This window comes from Bos taurus, chromosome 9, assembly GCF_002263795.3.
Source record: "Bos taurus isolate L1 Dominette 01449 registration number 42190680 breed Hereford chromosome 9, ARS-UCD2.0, whole genome shotgun sequence".
In the NCBI taxonomy this organism is placed as follows: domain Eukaryota; kingdom Metazoa; phylum Chordata; class Mammalia; order Artiodactyla; family Bovidae; genus Bos; species Bos taurus.
Genome location: NC_037336.1, coordinates 11576408 through 11594113, shown reverse-complemented (window position 1 = coordinate 11594113; position 17706 = coordinate 11576408). Strand labels below are relative to the sequence as shown.

General features: G+C 36.1%; 1 protein-coding gene across 48 annotated transcripts in view; it reads right to left on the bottom strand.

The window, feature by feature from the left end:
- Positions 1-17706, bottom strand: part of RIMS1 (regulating synaptic membrane exocytosis 1) — a 249200-nt gene that overhangs the window by 103332 nt on the left and 128162 nt on the right. For 34 of the 48 annotated variants that reach the window (XM_024996902.2, XM_015472747.3, XM_015472749.3 and 31 more), the window contains 2 exons: positions 6945-7057; positions 1020-1186 (listed from right to left, as the gene is read on the bottom strand). The exons of 13 other annotated variants lie outside the window; for them this stretch is intronic. In XM_024996902.2, coding sequence (XP_024852670.2) covers positions 1020-1186; positions 6945-7057 — 280 coding nt within the window. Of the gene's footprint in view, positions 1-1019; positions 1187-6667; positions 6809-6944; positions 7058-17706 lie in introns of those variants that run through there. One more of the 48 variants, XM_059890052.1, reaches the window with a different exon arrangement.

The following is a 17706-nucleotide window of genomic DNA, read 5'->3' as shown; positions in this document are numbered from 1 at the left end:
TTAGGACCAGAGGCAGAGAATATTCAAAATAAAGATAAAACGTTCCACTAATATCTTGACTGATCAGAACTTCTCTTGTAGATTCTCAGTGAGACACTGTCAATTAACAGTAAGATAACTGCTCTCAAATTACATCAACAGGTGAGCAAGGTGCAGAGAAATCCAGGAAGACAGAACACTCCAGGATCATCATTCAAACGTGCCATCATACCAGCTTTCAGAGTGTTAGGAAGATAACTGCTCCTGTTTTGAACATTTACATTTTATGGGCCTCTCAACAACCCAAAACTGCCTTCAGTCAAACTTCTACTTCTGGGAACTAGTTAAGAACAAATACAAAATATGCCTTGTCCATACTGAATCTGTTTTACTGAAGACAGGACCAGATTCCTGAGGTCTTTTCCCCTTTAGCAGGGTTATTTACCTCGTGAGAACCAAGATAATTGCTGGTGATTTAAACAAACTACATGCAAATCTCTTACAAGTCCCATAATGTAAAAAAGAGGTATGTGTATTTTGCAATCACCCCCACCTGAAGGTGTACCAACTGCTTGGGGACTGAAGACGAGCTCAGTAAATTATAGCCTACGGGAAAATGTAGCCTGCTCTCTGTCCTTCTGTAAATAAAACTTTATTGGACTATGACTGTGCTCACTCGTTTGCAGAGTTTCTGTACAAGGACATTGTAAATCATCGCAACAGAGGCTGTCCAGCAGAGCCTGAAGTATTTACTACCGGGCCCTTTACAGAGAGGCTTCCCAACACAGGACTAAAGAATGCTTTATGGACTTAATGATATTATAAGGAATTTTAGAGATTGCTCTGTGGTTACAAGCCCCACCTGATAGGAAGGACCACAGAATCTGGGCAATATTACACAACAGTGAACCAAGGCTGAAGCCACCCTATTTCTGGTCATTTCAGTGAAACGCTCTGGCTCCTCTACCTAAACTCTGAGCGAGAATAAGCAGGAGGCTAGGTGCACTTCTACCTGGTTGGCACGAGTGGTGGCCACTCACCTGATCCTGCCCCGAGGCCGCTCAGACTGCTCGGACAGGAAGCTGGTGCTGCTGAGGCGGGAGGCACTGCTGGTTCGGGACACGGCAGACGCGTCGCTGACGTCGCTGTCTGAGGATCTGGTGGAGACGTTGTCGCAGCTTCTGTACTGATCTGTGTGTGCGTTATACTAAGGAGTGAAAACAAGAGCGTGTGAGCTCCGTTACCGGGTGGGGGGAAGCAGAGATAACACGGTGAGGTTAGCGGCTACTCTGCCCGCATCAAGCAAAAGTGCACTTTTATAAAACTAGGTGTGAAATCTAAAGTGACCCAACGCTAGCATGATGTATGGTTTCCAACAGAACCATCCCGCGTCCTCTGAACGGTAAGAAGTGCTCTATGAGGACCGACTGACAAAATAATCAGAAGTGTCAATGCTTGGGTGGAAAATTTACTACATAAATGACTCGCACCTACTTACTACCTCAAAATTGCATTATTCCTCTTCTCCAGTACGTCAATTTCTCTTTTCTTGATTTTCATCACAGCCTACAAATTCTACTCACCTTCTACTCTACTCATGAAAGAGACTACTTCCATTTGTCTGTGCTTCTTGAGGCATTCTAAAACTGATATTTAATTTACCCTACACACTCTCCCCATTTTAAGATGTCACATTCTTTCACATTTTACCAAAAAATAAAACTCTCAAAAAAAAAAAAAAAAGAGTTGATAAGAAAGCAAAGGGATTATGCCAAATTCAAGTGAGGTGATGGAGGCAAAGACAGAACTTTGACTTTCTCTCTATTACGGTTTAATTACTCATTTTCAGATTAAACTATTAACTAAGTGTTGAAAGTTAAAAAAAAAAAAAGGATTCCTATTAAAATTTCAGTATATGCTACATCTCATATTTAAATGTCTTTATTTTTAAATTAATTAATTAATTTAGTTGTGCAGGCAGGTCTTATGTGGCACGTGGGATCTAGGTGCCCAACCAGGGATTAAATCTGGGCCCTCTGCATTGGGAGCGCACAGGGTTAGCCACTGAACCACCAGCGAAGCCCCTCAATGTGTCTTTGTATCTGTCTTAAGTATTTATTATCTAAAGTTGTAGAAATCATTAGGTAAAAGTTAAAATTGGTGAAGATGTCAAAAGTATTTTTTTTTCTATTTCTACTTTACTGTCTTACTGCAACGAATCACACTGTGAGTAGCTTTATACAGTCTATATTTTTATGTGTGTTTAAATCATAATAAATAGTAAGGTTATAGAAGTATCTACAATTTTGAAATAACAAATACATAATTGATTTTCTATTGTTAGGTACTGGAAGGTAAGATAACTTCTTACATAAAATAAAAGAACATATGACTAAAGGGACACACGACCAACACCAGCTATTTATGTTTCTTATCAAGCAATTTAATTCTGCATTTATGTGCTCAGGTGTGAAAACATCAAATGTTTGTTAAACTTGTAGAAAAACTCACCCTTCCTCTATGCTCCATATTATGTGAGTTTTAACAAATCTAAAATAATCCTAACTAGTTAAACATTTTGCATAAACAATTGTCTTGCTAAAGAATACTATGTAAAATGATGCTTAATTGTGGTTCTATATATACAATTATAGGACAATAATACTTACTTTAAAAGTTCTAGAAAAAGGACCATGTTTATTTAATAATTCTTCATATGACAGCAGTTCAGGGTGAAGGTATTTAATTTTCCATCTCTCACATGTATGTGTTGGGCAAAAAATTTCACAACTCCAAATTTATAGAATGTCTATAAAATTCTATTTTCAGATAATTTTTTCATGATTGCATGATTTATTTTTCAAAGCCATATGCTAAATAGTAATCCAAAAGAAAATGCATATATGTTAATATGTTCAGAAATGAGCTATTTACACAACTTTGTATGTGACCTAAAGTTAACATGAGTTATGATAATGTATTTAAAGTAGCATGGTAATTTTTATCATCAAATTGTCATATCTGGTAGCCTGACACTAACTGGCAGGATTCATTTCAATCAGAACTGGTTTTTATTTACATAGATGTAAAAACATAACATGCTCACGTGGTGGAAGCTGAATTTAATACTGTTGCTGGGGTAAAAACATAATTCCAATATCACTTGTCTCTAAAACTATTTTGCTATGTAAATATGTCATTCCTGTAATATTTCCAAAAATTGAAATAATAGCTTGTACTTGAGAGAATATGAACTAATTTGTTTCTAATACAATGAAAATTAATAGCTGTAGGAAATATTCTGGCATGGTGTTGACCCCTAGAACAAAGTCTCCCCTTATTTGGCAAATGCCAATAACAAGCAGTGAGGACTATAAACCAAGGGTAATGGAATATGCATGGAATTATTTCTCCAACTAAAGATTTTCTCCTTTCCTATAAATTATCTGTTCTTCTCCTTTTGTATATAGACTTCTGCTACTCCTGTCAAGAAACAAAACAAAAAAGTTTGAAAGACTGTCATGTTAACATTTTTTTTTTATATTGGGGTAAAGAATAATTCGTCATTCTGACACAATGTCACAGTTTTCTTCACATGTGTAATTTGAAGGAAAGACTTTACACTCACTTTATACTACTGTATCTATTTATTTTCAAAATCTGTTAAAAGTTTAATAACTTTGACTTTTCATCAAGCATGATTCTTTAAAACTCCTATTTAACAATTAAATATTTTAATGGAAATACATTAAATGTATTTTGAGAAATGTAGCATCCTCAGGAGAAATTCATATTGATCATATAGTAGGGAAATTAGTCCTTGATGTGAAGGAAGCCTTGATAATAGGGCTACCGTTTTCATAACTTATAATAAACATTCAGAAGCTCCTACAAAACCTATCACGTCAACTCTTGCTGTTTCTAAGTTACAGAAACAGAAGTGCTCTTTCAAATGTGAGACCTATATGAAAATTCACTACCCATTGATGAAATCCACTCCATCGCCAGGGCATGCGGCTCTAATATCAATGAAAATGTAGCAGTGTCACATTTCAGGGACAGTGATGTAGTTTTGTATTTTCTCAGAAACCAAGTTACTGCTAATTCCTTACTCAGGATGGAGTTAGGTTCATTTAATACTTTAAGGGGGTGTCAGGCTTGAAACATCTTAGGAATTATACTACATCTGTCTGGTAATTCTTTGTGCTGAAGAAAATCGAATTCTGTTGGTGTTTCATTATAAATATTTGAAAACAGTTAATCAATTTCTAATTTGCCAGAATTTCAATTAAGGTGCTTTGCTTTAGCAAAGTGCTGAATGACTAAAAATAAATCAATCAGGGAATAAAGTTCAAAATTTAGTGTACATTAAATTTATGAAATTATTGGTTCTCAGTTATACAAATACAAATAGATCTTTGTAAATTGTTAAGAGGTTGGGGTAAAAGGGTAAATTTAAGAAAGAAAAAAGAAGAGAGGATTAACAGAAATTACTACTGGACATTATTTTAGAAATTCATTGTAAGCTTTAGGCATATTAGAATCATGCAGAGTATTTACCTTTTACTTAACCCATAAAATTTAATATAAGCCAATTATATGTTATTTTACCCTAAATATTTTTCCTGTATTATAGTCTCATGTTTTTAAAGATACCATATCTTTGATCTCACACTTATCAGTATAATTTATAATAATTTTATTTATGTAATATATAGTATCAATATATGCAGTGAAAGCAACTGTAACATATTTAAAAGTAAAGGGTTTTTTAATATTCAAATACATTGAAAGAGAAAAAGGAAAAGGATGCCTATGCAAACAAGAAAGGAATGTTAGAATATAATAATTCAACTATATACAAATTAAAAGCCATAGGAGAGCCTCTGAATCAGGCTGGAGTCATGTATACATTTCATTGGTGTCACAGGAAGAGCAAAGGGCATCTAAGTTCCAGCTAGGGAATGGAGGGCTGACCACCAAACAGGAAGTCTGCTAATGAAGAGAAAGTATCTCCCTTCTTCAGAGAGAGCCTCAGTTTTCATAAATCTGGTAAATGAGACAGCTGGACTAGAGAGGGTCATTTTTAGGTATTTTCAGATTCTGGAATCTCTCAATCAGGATACACCTACTTTTGATTCATTACGAAAACAAGCGGTAGTGGTGGTTTAGGGTGGTTTAGAGGCTAGGGCACTTCATCTTAGAGTTTTTTGATCACCTGATGAATGACTAGAGGCCCAGTTCAGAAAGGCTTTCAGGATTTTATGCTGATTCTTTATTAGAATCTTTCTTGTTTTCTGTACTGGCTCTACCTCTCTCTGTGGTTCAATCTGACCTCATCCTCTGACATGATGCTAAGAAATTAAGAAAGCATTTCCATCTTTGATTAAGCTTTTCTAGTTTAAAGATCCTTCCCAAATAAGCACATGCCACAGTGAAGGAAGAAATTCTAACTTAACCTGTTTTATAATGCTTACCGCATTTGTGTAAAGGAAAACAAAAATGATGATGATATCCATAAAGACAGACAAATAGCTGATTAAGTGATAATATCATAAAGTACAAACTGGAGGAAAAAACATGTGGAGAAGGAATCAGCAACTTTGGGCAACATCAAGATATTCTGCTTACTAATATTTCTCTCTTTTTTTTTGCCTTACTGATTTTGCTTTTTAAAATATTGTTTCAGACTCCTAGGGAGTTGGGCTCCACCAGATCACAGTGACCTTGAGCTTTGTCCAGCTGGAACCTTCTGCAGTTAAACTAAGACATAAAGTCATAAAATGATAAGACGATGTTCAACACACATGCCTGTATGGTGGGCTGGTAACAAATCTGATTTTGTTACCGCCTGTATATTTTTGTATTAGTTTCTGAATATCTGGCTACATAATGAACAACCTCACTATTTAAAAATGAGTAGGTTTTACTAGGTTCATACAACAAGCTAACAACATTAATTTAGTATAGTTTTTACTTAATTTTGAATTTCTAAAAGGTCATTACTTGTAAAAGGGCTCTAGATACCAAATTATAACACAGGGTATCCTGTAGTGTGCTTCTCTGGTGGCACTAGTGGTAAAGAGCTCACTTGCCAATGCAGGAGACATAAGAGTTGAGTTCGATTCCTGGGTCAGGAAGATCCCCTGAAGGAGGGCGTGGCAACCCACTCCAGTCAGTATTCTTGCCTGGAGAATCCCATGGACAGAGGAGCCTGGTGGACTGCAGTCCACAGGGTTGCAAAGAGTTGGACATGACTGAAACAACTTAGCACATCCTGTAGCTTTTGTAGTCTTTTAAAAAATATTTTAAAAATAAATCAGATAATATATTCAAAATTGCTTAATGAAGCATAAAACTCTTATTTTAATTAAAAATCATATTTTAATCAAAATTATCAGATACTATTTAGCAGTTTATAAACTCCTCAATGCATCCTTACAAAATAATTTTGAAATATAAGTTTTTATTATCTCTTAAAATTATGTGGATTTCAGTTTCTAAGAGTTTAAATCAGTTTTCTTACTAAAGACAGATCGATAAGAAATCTCACATCACACAATTTTCACTCACTGTGAAATGTCCATAGGAATTATCAACCACAAATAGTATATGACTATAAATTTACATCTTAATATTTAAAATAGAGTGTTGAATGAAATTCAAGAGATAAAATGGCTTCATTTACCTTACTGATGTGAATTTGACTACTGACAATCATTAAATGACTGTAACATCAAGCATTTTCTTTTTTCTAGAAAACATTTAATCCAAATTCATAAATGATACATTACTAAACTTCTATCTTGCGCCCATGTTAAGAGCAGAGAAGCCATGATGCAAGGCCATCATCTGAAGCATAATTTCTCTCCTGTAACTTAAGGGCTCACTGGTCCTACCTGCTACCCACACTGTACTTTTTTTTTTTGTTACCAGGGAAACTATTGGTCAGTTACTGGTTTTACCTTGGAATATTGCTCGCGATCAAGTTCTTGACTAGAACCAGACCCTGTTGTCTGCTTAAATCGATGCACTTTCATTTTCATCTGTCTCGTTCGCTCCTCCACTACTAAGCTTGCTGCAAAAACACACAACGGCAATCCGTTAAAACACCGAAGCACCTCTGGGGAACCGAATGGTTTAATTAAGACTGCAATGCTTTTGATAATGATTTCAAGTAAAATCTCAAAATGACATGATTAACAAACAAAAGGCAGAAGATCAAATGCTAGCAACTGGGACTCTAACAAAGAATGTGACTCAAATCACACAGGATGGGGGACACAAAGGTTAGTAACAAAAGCTAAGGACCCTGTGAGTTTATCGGAGATGAAATAATATCAATTCTTCATAAGTGATTATGTAAAATTGAGTCTGATTGTGAAAATATGCTCCCTATTGAATGAACTGGTTGCTTGTACATATAAAGTGAACACATCACACAAAACTCCACGTGTTTACTGAGACACATGCACACCAGGTAACATTGTCAGCTGAAGCAGGCTCCAAAAATCTCTTCTAACGGAAGAGCATCCGCTTTTCTGAGGCATTCTTATTAAATCCTTCATTTCTACCAACCGTTTTTCATGAATATTTGCCAATCTTAAAAACTGGACTTGCTAAAGGACAAGATTTATTTTCTATTTCTGAAAGCTCTGTCTGACCACAAAAACGAAATTCATACTTCTTGAAGATGTGATATAGAACTTTAGGTTTTTAATTTAAATTGTAAATAAAAGAGTGTATTCCAGTTAAGCCTTTATTAAGCGTCTAAGTAGTGTAGCAGGTGTGACTGTATAGATGTGAAGTACTGCCTTCAGTAAAGTACGAGCTATTTTAAGTCAGAATCTATCACAAGGAGCTTAAAGACCCTGTCTTTAATTTTTACATTCTTACAAATGAAAAAATAAGAGTACAGTTGTGTACATGTACCTGTGTTGTATGAGGACCATGTTTATGCTTTATAACTTATCTTTTGCCAATCTCTGCAACAAGTGCTAGAGTTTATTATTAAGTTGCTTACATACACATATATCTGAGCAAAACCCATTGTTTTGTAATGAATGTACTGGGGTTTCTGCCAAGAGGTTTTGTGATTTAAAGGAGAATGGGAATACTGATACATTTAATTGACCTGGTTGTCAATTTCCTATCTAACCAGGAGTTTATAAAGACACTTGCTAACAAATCTTTTCCACTGCAGTGATTAAACATGGCCTGTGATCCTTGATAAAAGACACTGACACTCATGGAAATTCAGTAAATATGTAGCTTTTGCTGTGTGTCCAAGTACAGACTAATAGCCCATGAGATAAGTACATGGTGTGAAATGTATGGTAAATGTTTTAATTGTCTTTTCACACCAAGTTATTAGATGTTTTGCTTTGCTTAAAGTCAGTGTATTAGACAGATGATATCAACCCCTAATGACACAGTTACGTGAATGAAGCAGTCACAACACTTGCTTTGACTCATGGTTGTAAATGATACTATTGTGATTAAAGTGTGGCTCAATAAAGACCTTGGGAAGAGCAGTTTCTAAATGTGTTACTTACTTGACAATACGTAAGGAGTCATAGTAAGTATAACAAAGCAAACTGCTATGCAAGAGAATTAAAATTATTGAAAATGTGAGCTGTACTTATAGAAAGCCATATACCCAGTGAGAAAATGTACAGGAGTCTGCTGCTTGCCATCTGCCTGTGATGTGGGTAACGCCTAGGTCATCTGCTTTGGGCTTTGAGGAAGACAGATGAACTGTAAGCAGCTGTACTCTACAATTAACGCTTAAAACAAATCCAAGTAATCTCGACTTGTAATAAAAGCAGATTTAAATGATGTCAGCTTAATATTCTCAGCAATGACAGACATTTTAATAAATTTTTGACATTGGTTAGCCTATAGCTTTGTGACCTTCACATTTGGCATCATGTAATTCTTGGTGGGGAGCATTGAAAAGATTATTTCCCAAGAACTACAGCCTAAAGCAGTCTGAAATAGTTCTGGTGACTTAACCTTGCCAGGAAAGCACCTCATCTCTTTAAATAAGAGACACAGAATTCCTGGGGTGGGCCTGAGAAACACACAGCAGGGTGGCCAAGAAGTCATGGAAAAATTAAGGAAGATGCTTCAGATTGAAGGTGATGTGTGATTAGCAAAGTACACGCAGGTTACAGTTGTCCCTTAGAGAAGACCAGGTTTTTCATCCCTAAGAATGAAGGATGGCTTTCCATCTAATACACCTGGAAGACCCTACAGACAGGCTGGTTTGTCATCAGCTACATATCTCCACGGAGAAGGTGATGGCACCCCACTCCAGTACTCTTGCCTGGAAAATCCCATGGACGGAGGAGCCTGGTAGGCTGCAGTCCATGGGGTCGCTAAGAGTCAGACACGACTGAGCGACTTCACTTTCACTTTTCACTGCATTGGAGAAGGAAATGGCAACCCACTCCAGTGTTCTTGCCTGGAGAATCCCAGGGACAGGGGAGCCTAGTGGGCTGCCGTCTATGGGGTCGCACAGAGTCGGACACGACTGAAGTGACTTAGCAGCAGCAGTATATCTCCAGCTATATTTCGTTTTTATTCTTTTCTAAAGGCAACTCCATCCAGACTAGCAATTCTGAAGGCTTTTCTAAAGTTTACAAAAAGAAATGAGATTTCCTTTCTTTCTTACTCTCATTTCTTTTTCTTTCCCTTTATTAAATGCAGTCTTATCCCCTGCCTCCCACGCACCAGAGGAGGCTGTGTCTGTGTTGTATCGCTCTCAGGAGGACCTGCTGGTGGCAAGGGATGTCGGCCCTTCTGCTTTCAGAGGCAGGACAGGGCCACGGCGGATACCAAAGGCGAACTGCAGCAGCAGCGGCAGGATTTTTAACGACTTTAAAAAATACCAACAACAAACTGAGTCCTACAATGGTTCAATGACTTCACTCTGACCTCCCAAAAGTGATTAAGTGATTAATATACTATCTTTATTCCTAAAGAAGTTAAAGTTGACATCCTCTAAGCTGTCAAAGAAAGAAAATCTCCAAATAGTTTTCTTTTCAAAATCATGACTGGACACCCTTGACTCATCAGCAGTAATGTCATTTCTATGTCCTCTGTGCTTGCTCTCGGATTCCAAGATCAGAAGTGAAATGCAAACAGCTTATTGTTCACCTATATAAAAAAGTCAGGTAATTACATGTAATTCACATTTTTAAAGAGTATTTCTCTTTATTTCCGGATGGTGTGCACATTAGTGTGTATTCTAAAATAATTCTTGATACAAGTCGTCATGTTGCAGTAAAATTGCTTTTCGTAAACATCAATGAAGAGGCTTCAGTGTGAATTGGGCAGTTCTTTAGCTTTTCTGGAGAAGGAAACGGCAACCCACTCCAGTATTCATGCCTGGAAAATCCCAGGGACCGAGGAGCCTGGTGGGCTACAATCCATGGGGTCACAAAGAGTCAGACACGACTGAGCGACTTCTGTGTGTGTGTTAGCTTTTCTACATATTTTGTGTATTGTACATTTTATTTTTCAACTGTACGTTATGGAATGAAATGACATCAATTCTGGATTATTGATGTGTCAATCTAAATATGAAGAAAATTTATCAGCTAAAATAGAACATTTATCACAAATTGATAAAGAATACATGATTATTAATGTACATGATTTATAGAGAGAATAATATACTTGGTAATGATTAGAAATAAATCCTTGGAATGTGATTAACTCTTGAGTAAGCAGTTAAAAGTAAAATTAACCACAGCCCAGACAGCTCAAATATCTTACTTTGAAAAGAATGATTATTCATTATTAAATTTTTTATATTAACAATGTTAATGCTAATAGCAAAATTAAAATATGAAATAAAATATTTTCTAATTCTTCCATAAATCCTAGCATTAAATTTACATTTTGGGAGCACTCTGAATACTGGTAGCATTGGAAACTAACAAATCATCAAAATGCCAGTCACTATTCCTTTTTAAAAAGATTTTAAATTTGGAGAACATCTGGGTTTTAATTTTTTTTAAATTTCAATACTGCCACATACTAGAGAGTTAAACAACCTTGCTCATGTTTTACAACAAATGTAATTATCACATAATTTCACTTAGTATTTTAATGAAAATATAGCTTCAGTTATAATTCCCATAGAGTGATAGTAATATAATTCATTTCCCCTAGCCACTAGAGTATAATTAACACTGTAATTTTATATAGAAGCTTTTTTTAAAAAGCCAGAATTTTTCACTATGCTTTCTACAAGCTGACTGATGTGTCTGATGATAAATAAATTATGTCTTTTAAAAAGCAGGTATTAATTTTCCTAAAAGATACTTATTGAATTTCATCTATTTTCTTTAGATCAACTTTAAACCCTCAGTTAATTTTAAACTATGACATTTTTATCCAATGAATGTACTTATATCAAATATCAACTCAACATGTTAATGTATGGCAAAACCAATACAATATTGTAAAGTAATTATCCTCCAATTAAAATAAATAAATTTATATTTAAATAAAATAAAATTCTTTAAAAAAAAGGAAAGTTTAGAACTTTTCTTAGAGTTTAAGTTCTAATGAGGTGGATGAAACTGGAGCCTATTATACAGAGTGAAGTAAGCCAGAAAGAAAAACACCAATACAGTATACTAACGCATATATATGGAATTTAGAAAGATGGTAAGAGTAACCGTGTATACGAGACAGCAAAAGAGACACTGATGTATAGAACAGTCTTTTGGACTCTGTGGGAGAGGGAGAGGGTGGGATGATTTGGGAGAATGGCATTGAAACATGTATAATATCATATATGAAACGAGTCACCAGTCCAGGTTCAATGCATGATACTGGATGCTTGGGGCTGGTGCACTGGGACGACCCAGAGGGATGGTATGGGGAGGGAGGAGGGAGGAGGGTTCAGGATGGGGAACACATGTATACCTGTGGTAGATTCATTTTGATATATGGCAAAAGTAATACAATATTGTAAAGTTAAAAAATAAAATAAAATTAAAAAAAAGAGTTTAAGTTAAAAAAAAACTTGTGAAATCATTTCTTGTCTTCTAAATTCAACAAGGATAACTGATTGGAACACAAAGGGTAAGATTTTCTAGAGTTTTTTTAATGGAAAATATTAGATATTATTAAAGGTAAAGACAGAGTAATATAATTACTTATATTTTCATGCTCCATGTTGTGCTGTGAATCCTTAATCCAGTATTATAGGTGATCTTGGGAGAAACTATGAAGAAGCTGCAATCATTTGCAAATATTGCGTTTGGACCTATATGCACTTTTCTAGATCTATCCTTTCATAAGATTATTAAAGAGGCTTATGACTTAAAATAAAGCTAAAGAATCATTAATAAGTCTTCCCTAATCCATCACTGAAAAATTTTGAAGGTATCACCTCTTCCGAAGAGAAATGCAGTTTTCGGGGAAACTCCTTTGACTTGGTAGACGTTCATGACCTGCTTTAAAACACTGTAAATATCATGGCCCTGTGTAATGTAAGATAATTATTATTTAAACATTAAATTTTCATAAATATATTTTACATATTATTCTTGAATTTACAATTATGTAAATAAAATTTTGTTCTGCTGTTCAAATTCCTTAAGTCTTTCACATTTCTCCCTGTGCATCTAGAAATTAACATGAATTTGCAATTTCAAACGTTTGTGTTTATAGGCAAAACAGACAATCCATAAAATTTATTGCTAAACCTACATTTTCGAGTATTCTAGGTGAAATACGAGTATAAAAGGGAATAGAGGTAATGAAAATTTCTGTATTATTAAATATATTAAAGTAAAGCACCCCACTCCAGTACTCTTGCCTGGAAAAATCTCATGAACGGAGGAGCCTGGCAGGCTGCAGTCCATGGGGTCGCTAAGAGTTGGACACGACTGAGCGATTTCACTTTCACTTTTCACTTTCATGCATTGGAGAAGGCAATGGCAACCCACTCCAGTATTCTTGCCAGGAGAATCCCAGGGATGGGGGAGCCTGGTGGGCTGCCATCTATGAGGTCGCACAGAGTCGGACACGACTGAAGCAACTTAGCAGCAAAAAGGTTATTGAGTATTTTTTTTTATAACAAGATTAGCTAACACATGTGTGAAAAGTAAAACATGGTAACATTTGTACAGGATAACAACCTTGTCTAAAGCTTGCTATCACACTGTATGAAATTTTAGTGCCTTTGCATCAAAACGAGTTTGGCGACAGTGAAGCCCTGATCTGGGTCTAATGTGTCTCAAAGTGATGATAAATGACCCCAGGCCTGAAAGCTGTCAGAATTAAACATATGAATGAGATATCTGCAATGCCTGTTACTGACAGCCCTGAGGAAAGCCCTTCTCTGAAGGATTTATTTTTACAAATCACTCCTGGTGGGCACTCAAATACACTGAACAATGTAGCAGGAAATGTGGAGATTAGAAAGTAATAAAAGATGAAAAAAAAAAATGAGCTGACTGAATCTGTAAACTTTGTAAGGTATACACAGCCTGAAGAGAAAGGAAGATGCTTTTATATTAGGAAATTCAAGACTGCAAAACTTATCCCTACACATGGGTTTTTAGACTTTAGAGGAATGCAAACTGTTAAGATGTAGGAACCTTCTCCACACGCCTGGAAGCAATGGGGTAGCATGGTAAGAGCTCAGGACTCAAAAATACTTGGCAGAGATTAAAACCTCAGACACACACCATTCATCAGTGTGAATTTATCAGTCCTGACATCTCACCTTTACGGAGTTTTCACTTGTAAAGAAAATGAAAACTCTAAGACATCACTTAGAGTAACTTCCTGCTGTTGTAGACTCTGACTCTGTACCGTCTCAATAAATTTTGATATTTTTCTGATATTTTTAAAAAATAGGAAGCTAACAACTTTGTCTCTTGCGCAACTAACGAATTTCCAGCATTTTTACTTTTTTTTTTTGTTTGCCCGAATTTCCAGCATTTTTACTATTTTCTTTGTTTGCCAATTTACCAAAACCATAGAAATTAAGGGGCAAAAATTACCAGTTATATTTGGTTATTTTTTATCATTTTTTTAAAAGATAAAGCAGTCTTTTTACGTCTATCCTTATCTTTGGAGTCATACAAGCATAATAAGCAACTTTGATACAATACCCACTTCTCTTGCCTCAACATATAGAACATGTGTATCTAAAGAGTAAATATTTCAAATATTCTGACACTACAGCAATGCCCATATTCGGGGTCATTTTCCTAGAATAAAATGAATTTCAATTTGCAAGGGGAGAAATGTGCCCTTTCACGATTCTCTTGGATGTTAAGGATTATGCTACAGTAATATAAACAATAAAATAAAAGATACTGTCTATCCAGGATGAGAAAGATAAAATGTAACAAGTAAATAACACATGCAAAGTGAAAAGAACCATATCGCCTTTAAGAATTTGAAAAGAGGCTGTGTTTTGGCATAGAAAATTGAAATGGAATTTTGATTTAGAGGAAATAGGTAACTTCCATGTATTATCACTTAAATCTCTTTTGTCTGCAGCCAAAACCCCAAGGTCATCTCTTGTTTTAGCTGATTTTCACTCAACTACCTAAAACAAAGTTCAGGATTTCCAACCCCATGTATCACTTTCAGTGTCAAAATAGCCAAGCCCCAGAGTAACAGTGAAAATATTAATCTGATACTGGGCAGATGAGAAAGTCAAATGAAAAATCTGTCATTTGACCCTGCCCTTTTGTTACACAGGTTTAAATAGCTTTTTATGTGTATGTCGGTCTTGAGAGCAAACACTGTCCTCCTTACAAGGCACTGCATAGAACACAATCTTCGTGAGAGTAGTCCATGGACTTAAGGCTTCTCTGGGAACACAAAGGGTCATGCTGTTCATCCCCAGGATCTCTTAACATGTTTATCCATCATTTTTTGTTAATCCAATTACACTGGAGGCAACAGAATCTATCTTGAAAGGTTTGATGTGGCATAACTACTAAATTCAATGTCTCCTTTCTTTTTTGCAAAAAGTGTTGACAGATTTTAAAGTTTAGAAAACAAAATTACAGTATTTAGGGGAAATACACAGCTTTAGAGGAGAAAACCCAAAAGGTCTATTCATGGCTAGACATCCACCTTTTACCTTCTCTTGCAGAATCAGGGAGGAAGGGGCAAAACTCTTCTCCCTCAAGGGTGCATTTCTGGCAAACTGACACCTGGTCAATTCAAGCATTAAATACTTAAAACTTTACGAGTCTTTAATACTATTATAAAGCATCACATTTGAATCAGCAGAACAGAAAAAAATGGGTCCAAACCAAGAGTTCAGAACTACTGTACATGGACCACTTTCATATGTCCCTAAAGTTTAAAAAGAAGGCTAGAAGTGGGAGGAGGGTTCAGGATTGGGAGCACGTGTACACCCGTGGCGGATTCATGTTGATGTATGGCAAAACCAATACAATATTGTAAAGTAGTTAGCCTCCAATTAAAATAAATAAATTTAAATTAAAAAAGAAAAAAGAAAGAAAAATAAAGACAGTAATCAAAAACAAACAAGAAAAGAAGGCTAGAATGACAAACATAGGTTTGTGATAAAAAGAGAAATGGACCAGTTTGATGCTTTAACTAACAGAGCTCTAAATGTTTATGACTAAATATTCATGAATATTCATCATAAGTGTTCAAGAAAAGCAAAGCCCTAGAAGATTAAATAACTTGAAATCTTTACACACAGTAACATCAAATGAATCTCACCTGGGTAATATGCACCTACTCAAAATGCAGTTAAGAAAAATGTGAATAAAGCCAAAATCCTTTTCTACATAATGACAGTTAAAATAATTCTGCCTCCATGGATTTACAAATAAATTAGTTTACTTATATTGGCAAAAGCCAAGAGACATGATTTTTCTCCTATAACATGTTTCAAAAGAAACTCCATAAACAATAAACAATATAACATAAAACCATTAAAATGATGTTTTTCACTTTTAATCTGAATTACATTTAATTCAGATTAATGCTAATAGTTCCATAAAGATTATAGGTTGAGTGCTTGCCATTCAAACTACTCTTGTCAACACTTCAAAAAGAAGAGACAGATAATTCATTGGAGCATTTTTCTAACAGAAGTTTAAAAATTCAGTTGACTACAGATAATCCTTAAATGGCCCTCATGACCTGCTTACAATAATTATTATATATTTTATTAGTTAAACAGGACCACAAAACAGATGCTAGCTCATTCCTTTTCAACCCTTTAGTTACTTGAACTGTAATTGCACTTCATTCTGTGGGTAAACTACACATTTCTTATGATAAAGGGAAGTTTACTTGTAGAAAAGACAGTATAATGGGTTTTGTTATTCCAAATTGCTTCCAAAAGGCAAAAAGTTAATGCATTTTAGAGATCCTATCTTAAAGGCATATAAATTAGAAACTTATTATGATAATAACATTTTTTCTCACCTGAAGCCTTTTAATTTCTGGTTCTGATCTTCTTATATCATTATTTCGATGCCCCCAAACTACATTCATGGGCTCTTTAAAACTGTCCAAGAAATGTAGCAGAGAGGGAAAAATTGGCTTACTTTGAGAAGGAATGATTTAAAATATGCCTATAAAACAGTCTGTGAATCCTAGAAAGACAGGGTACCTCAGCTTCCAACATACAAAGAGGAGGTGGGAAAGAGGTAAACAAGCTGTGTGAACGTTTCTATTTCCTCAGTTAACTTTTCAACGCTAGACCGCGTCATCTTAGTCCGAATACAGTGGTTTCCTTTTTTCAGGGTGCAGGGTTCATTTGAAGAGCAAGCCAGGGATTGGAAGATTTGGCTGAGAGACATAAAAATGGGTCACCGGGGGCGGCAGGGCTCCTGAGTGGGCCTCCTCCACAGGAAGGGGAGGTGACCGCGACCCAAGGGAGTGGCCAGGACGCGGGCTGCGGCTTCGAGGTCCAGCTCTGTCCTGCAGCAGCTCTGCTCTTCCGGGCATCCTCTGCCCTCTTTCTAAAAGAGGAATCACTACACCTTCCTTCAGCTTGTCCTGGGTCATTACCCTGATTATGCAGTGTCACCCCTCAGTGGGTGCTTGGTCAGTGCTGAATGTGGGAGAGGCGGCCGAGCAAAGTGGTTCAGCACAAGGGCTCCAAAGTGAGGCTCAAGCCCCGATTCCTGGCCAAGCACTTCCCCAATGAGCAGCTGACCTGGGGTCTGGCTCTGCATCTCTCTATGCTGTAACTCCCTCAGTTGATAAATGAGGATATGGATAGTTATGTCTCAAGTTGGGGCAGAAATATGATGAGATGAAGAGATGACCTTGTTAGTCAAGACACTGACCTAGAGGAAGTGCCCTATAATCTCTAACTCATATTAAAAATGTTCAGTATATTATACCTCTCTGGATGTGTTTTACAAAATACGCTTGAAAATTATATACTGGTCCCCTACGTCCCCTTTGGGTAGGGTGACCTGGTGATATTGCCCAGAGCTTTCCTGGTTTTAACACTGAAAATCTTGTGTCTTATGAAACCTCATAAATCCTGGACAAACTGGAAACATCTTACAAATTTGTCTGCAATTCATCAAAAGCCACCTCTCACTAGGGGTCCTGTAAGCCTGCAGGCTGTTACCTCCTGTAGTTAAGGCAGTACCTAACACTCAGGGAGCACTCAGGATAACCTAATTCTAAATATAGTCGACCTCAGAAAGGTCAGCTCACAGCAGCAGGGTTTCTATG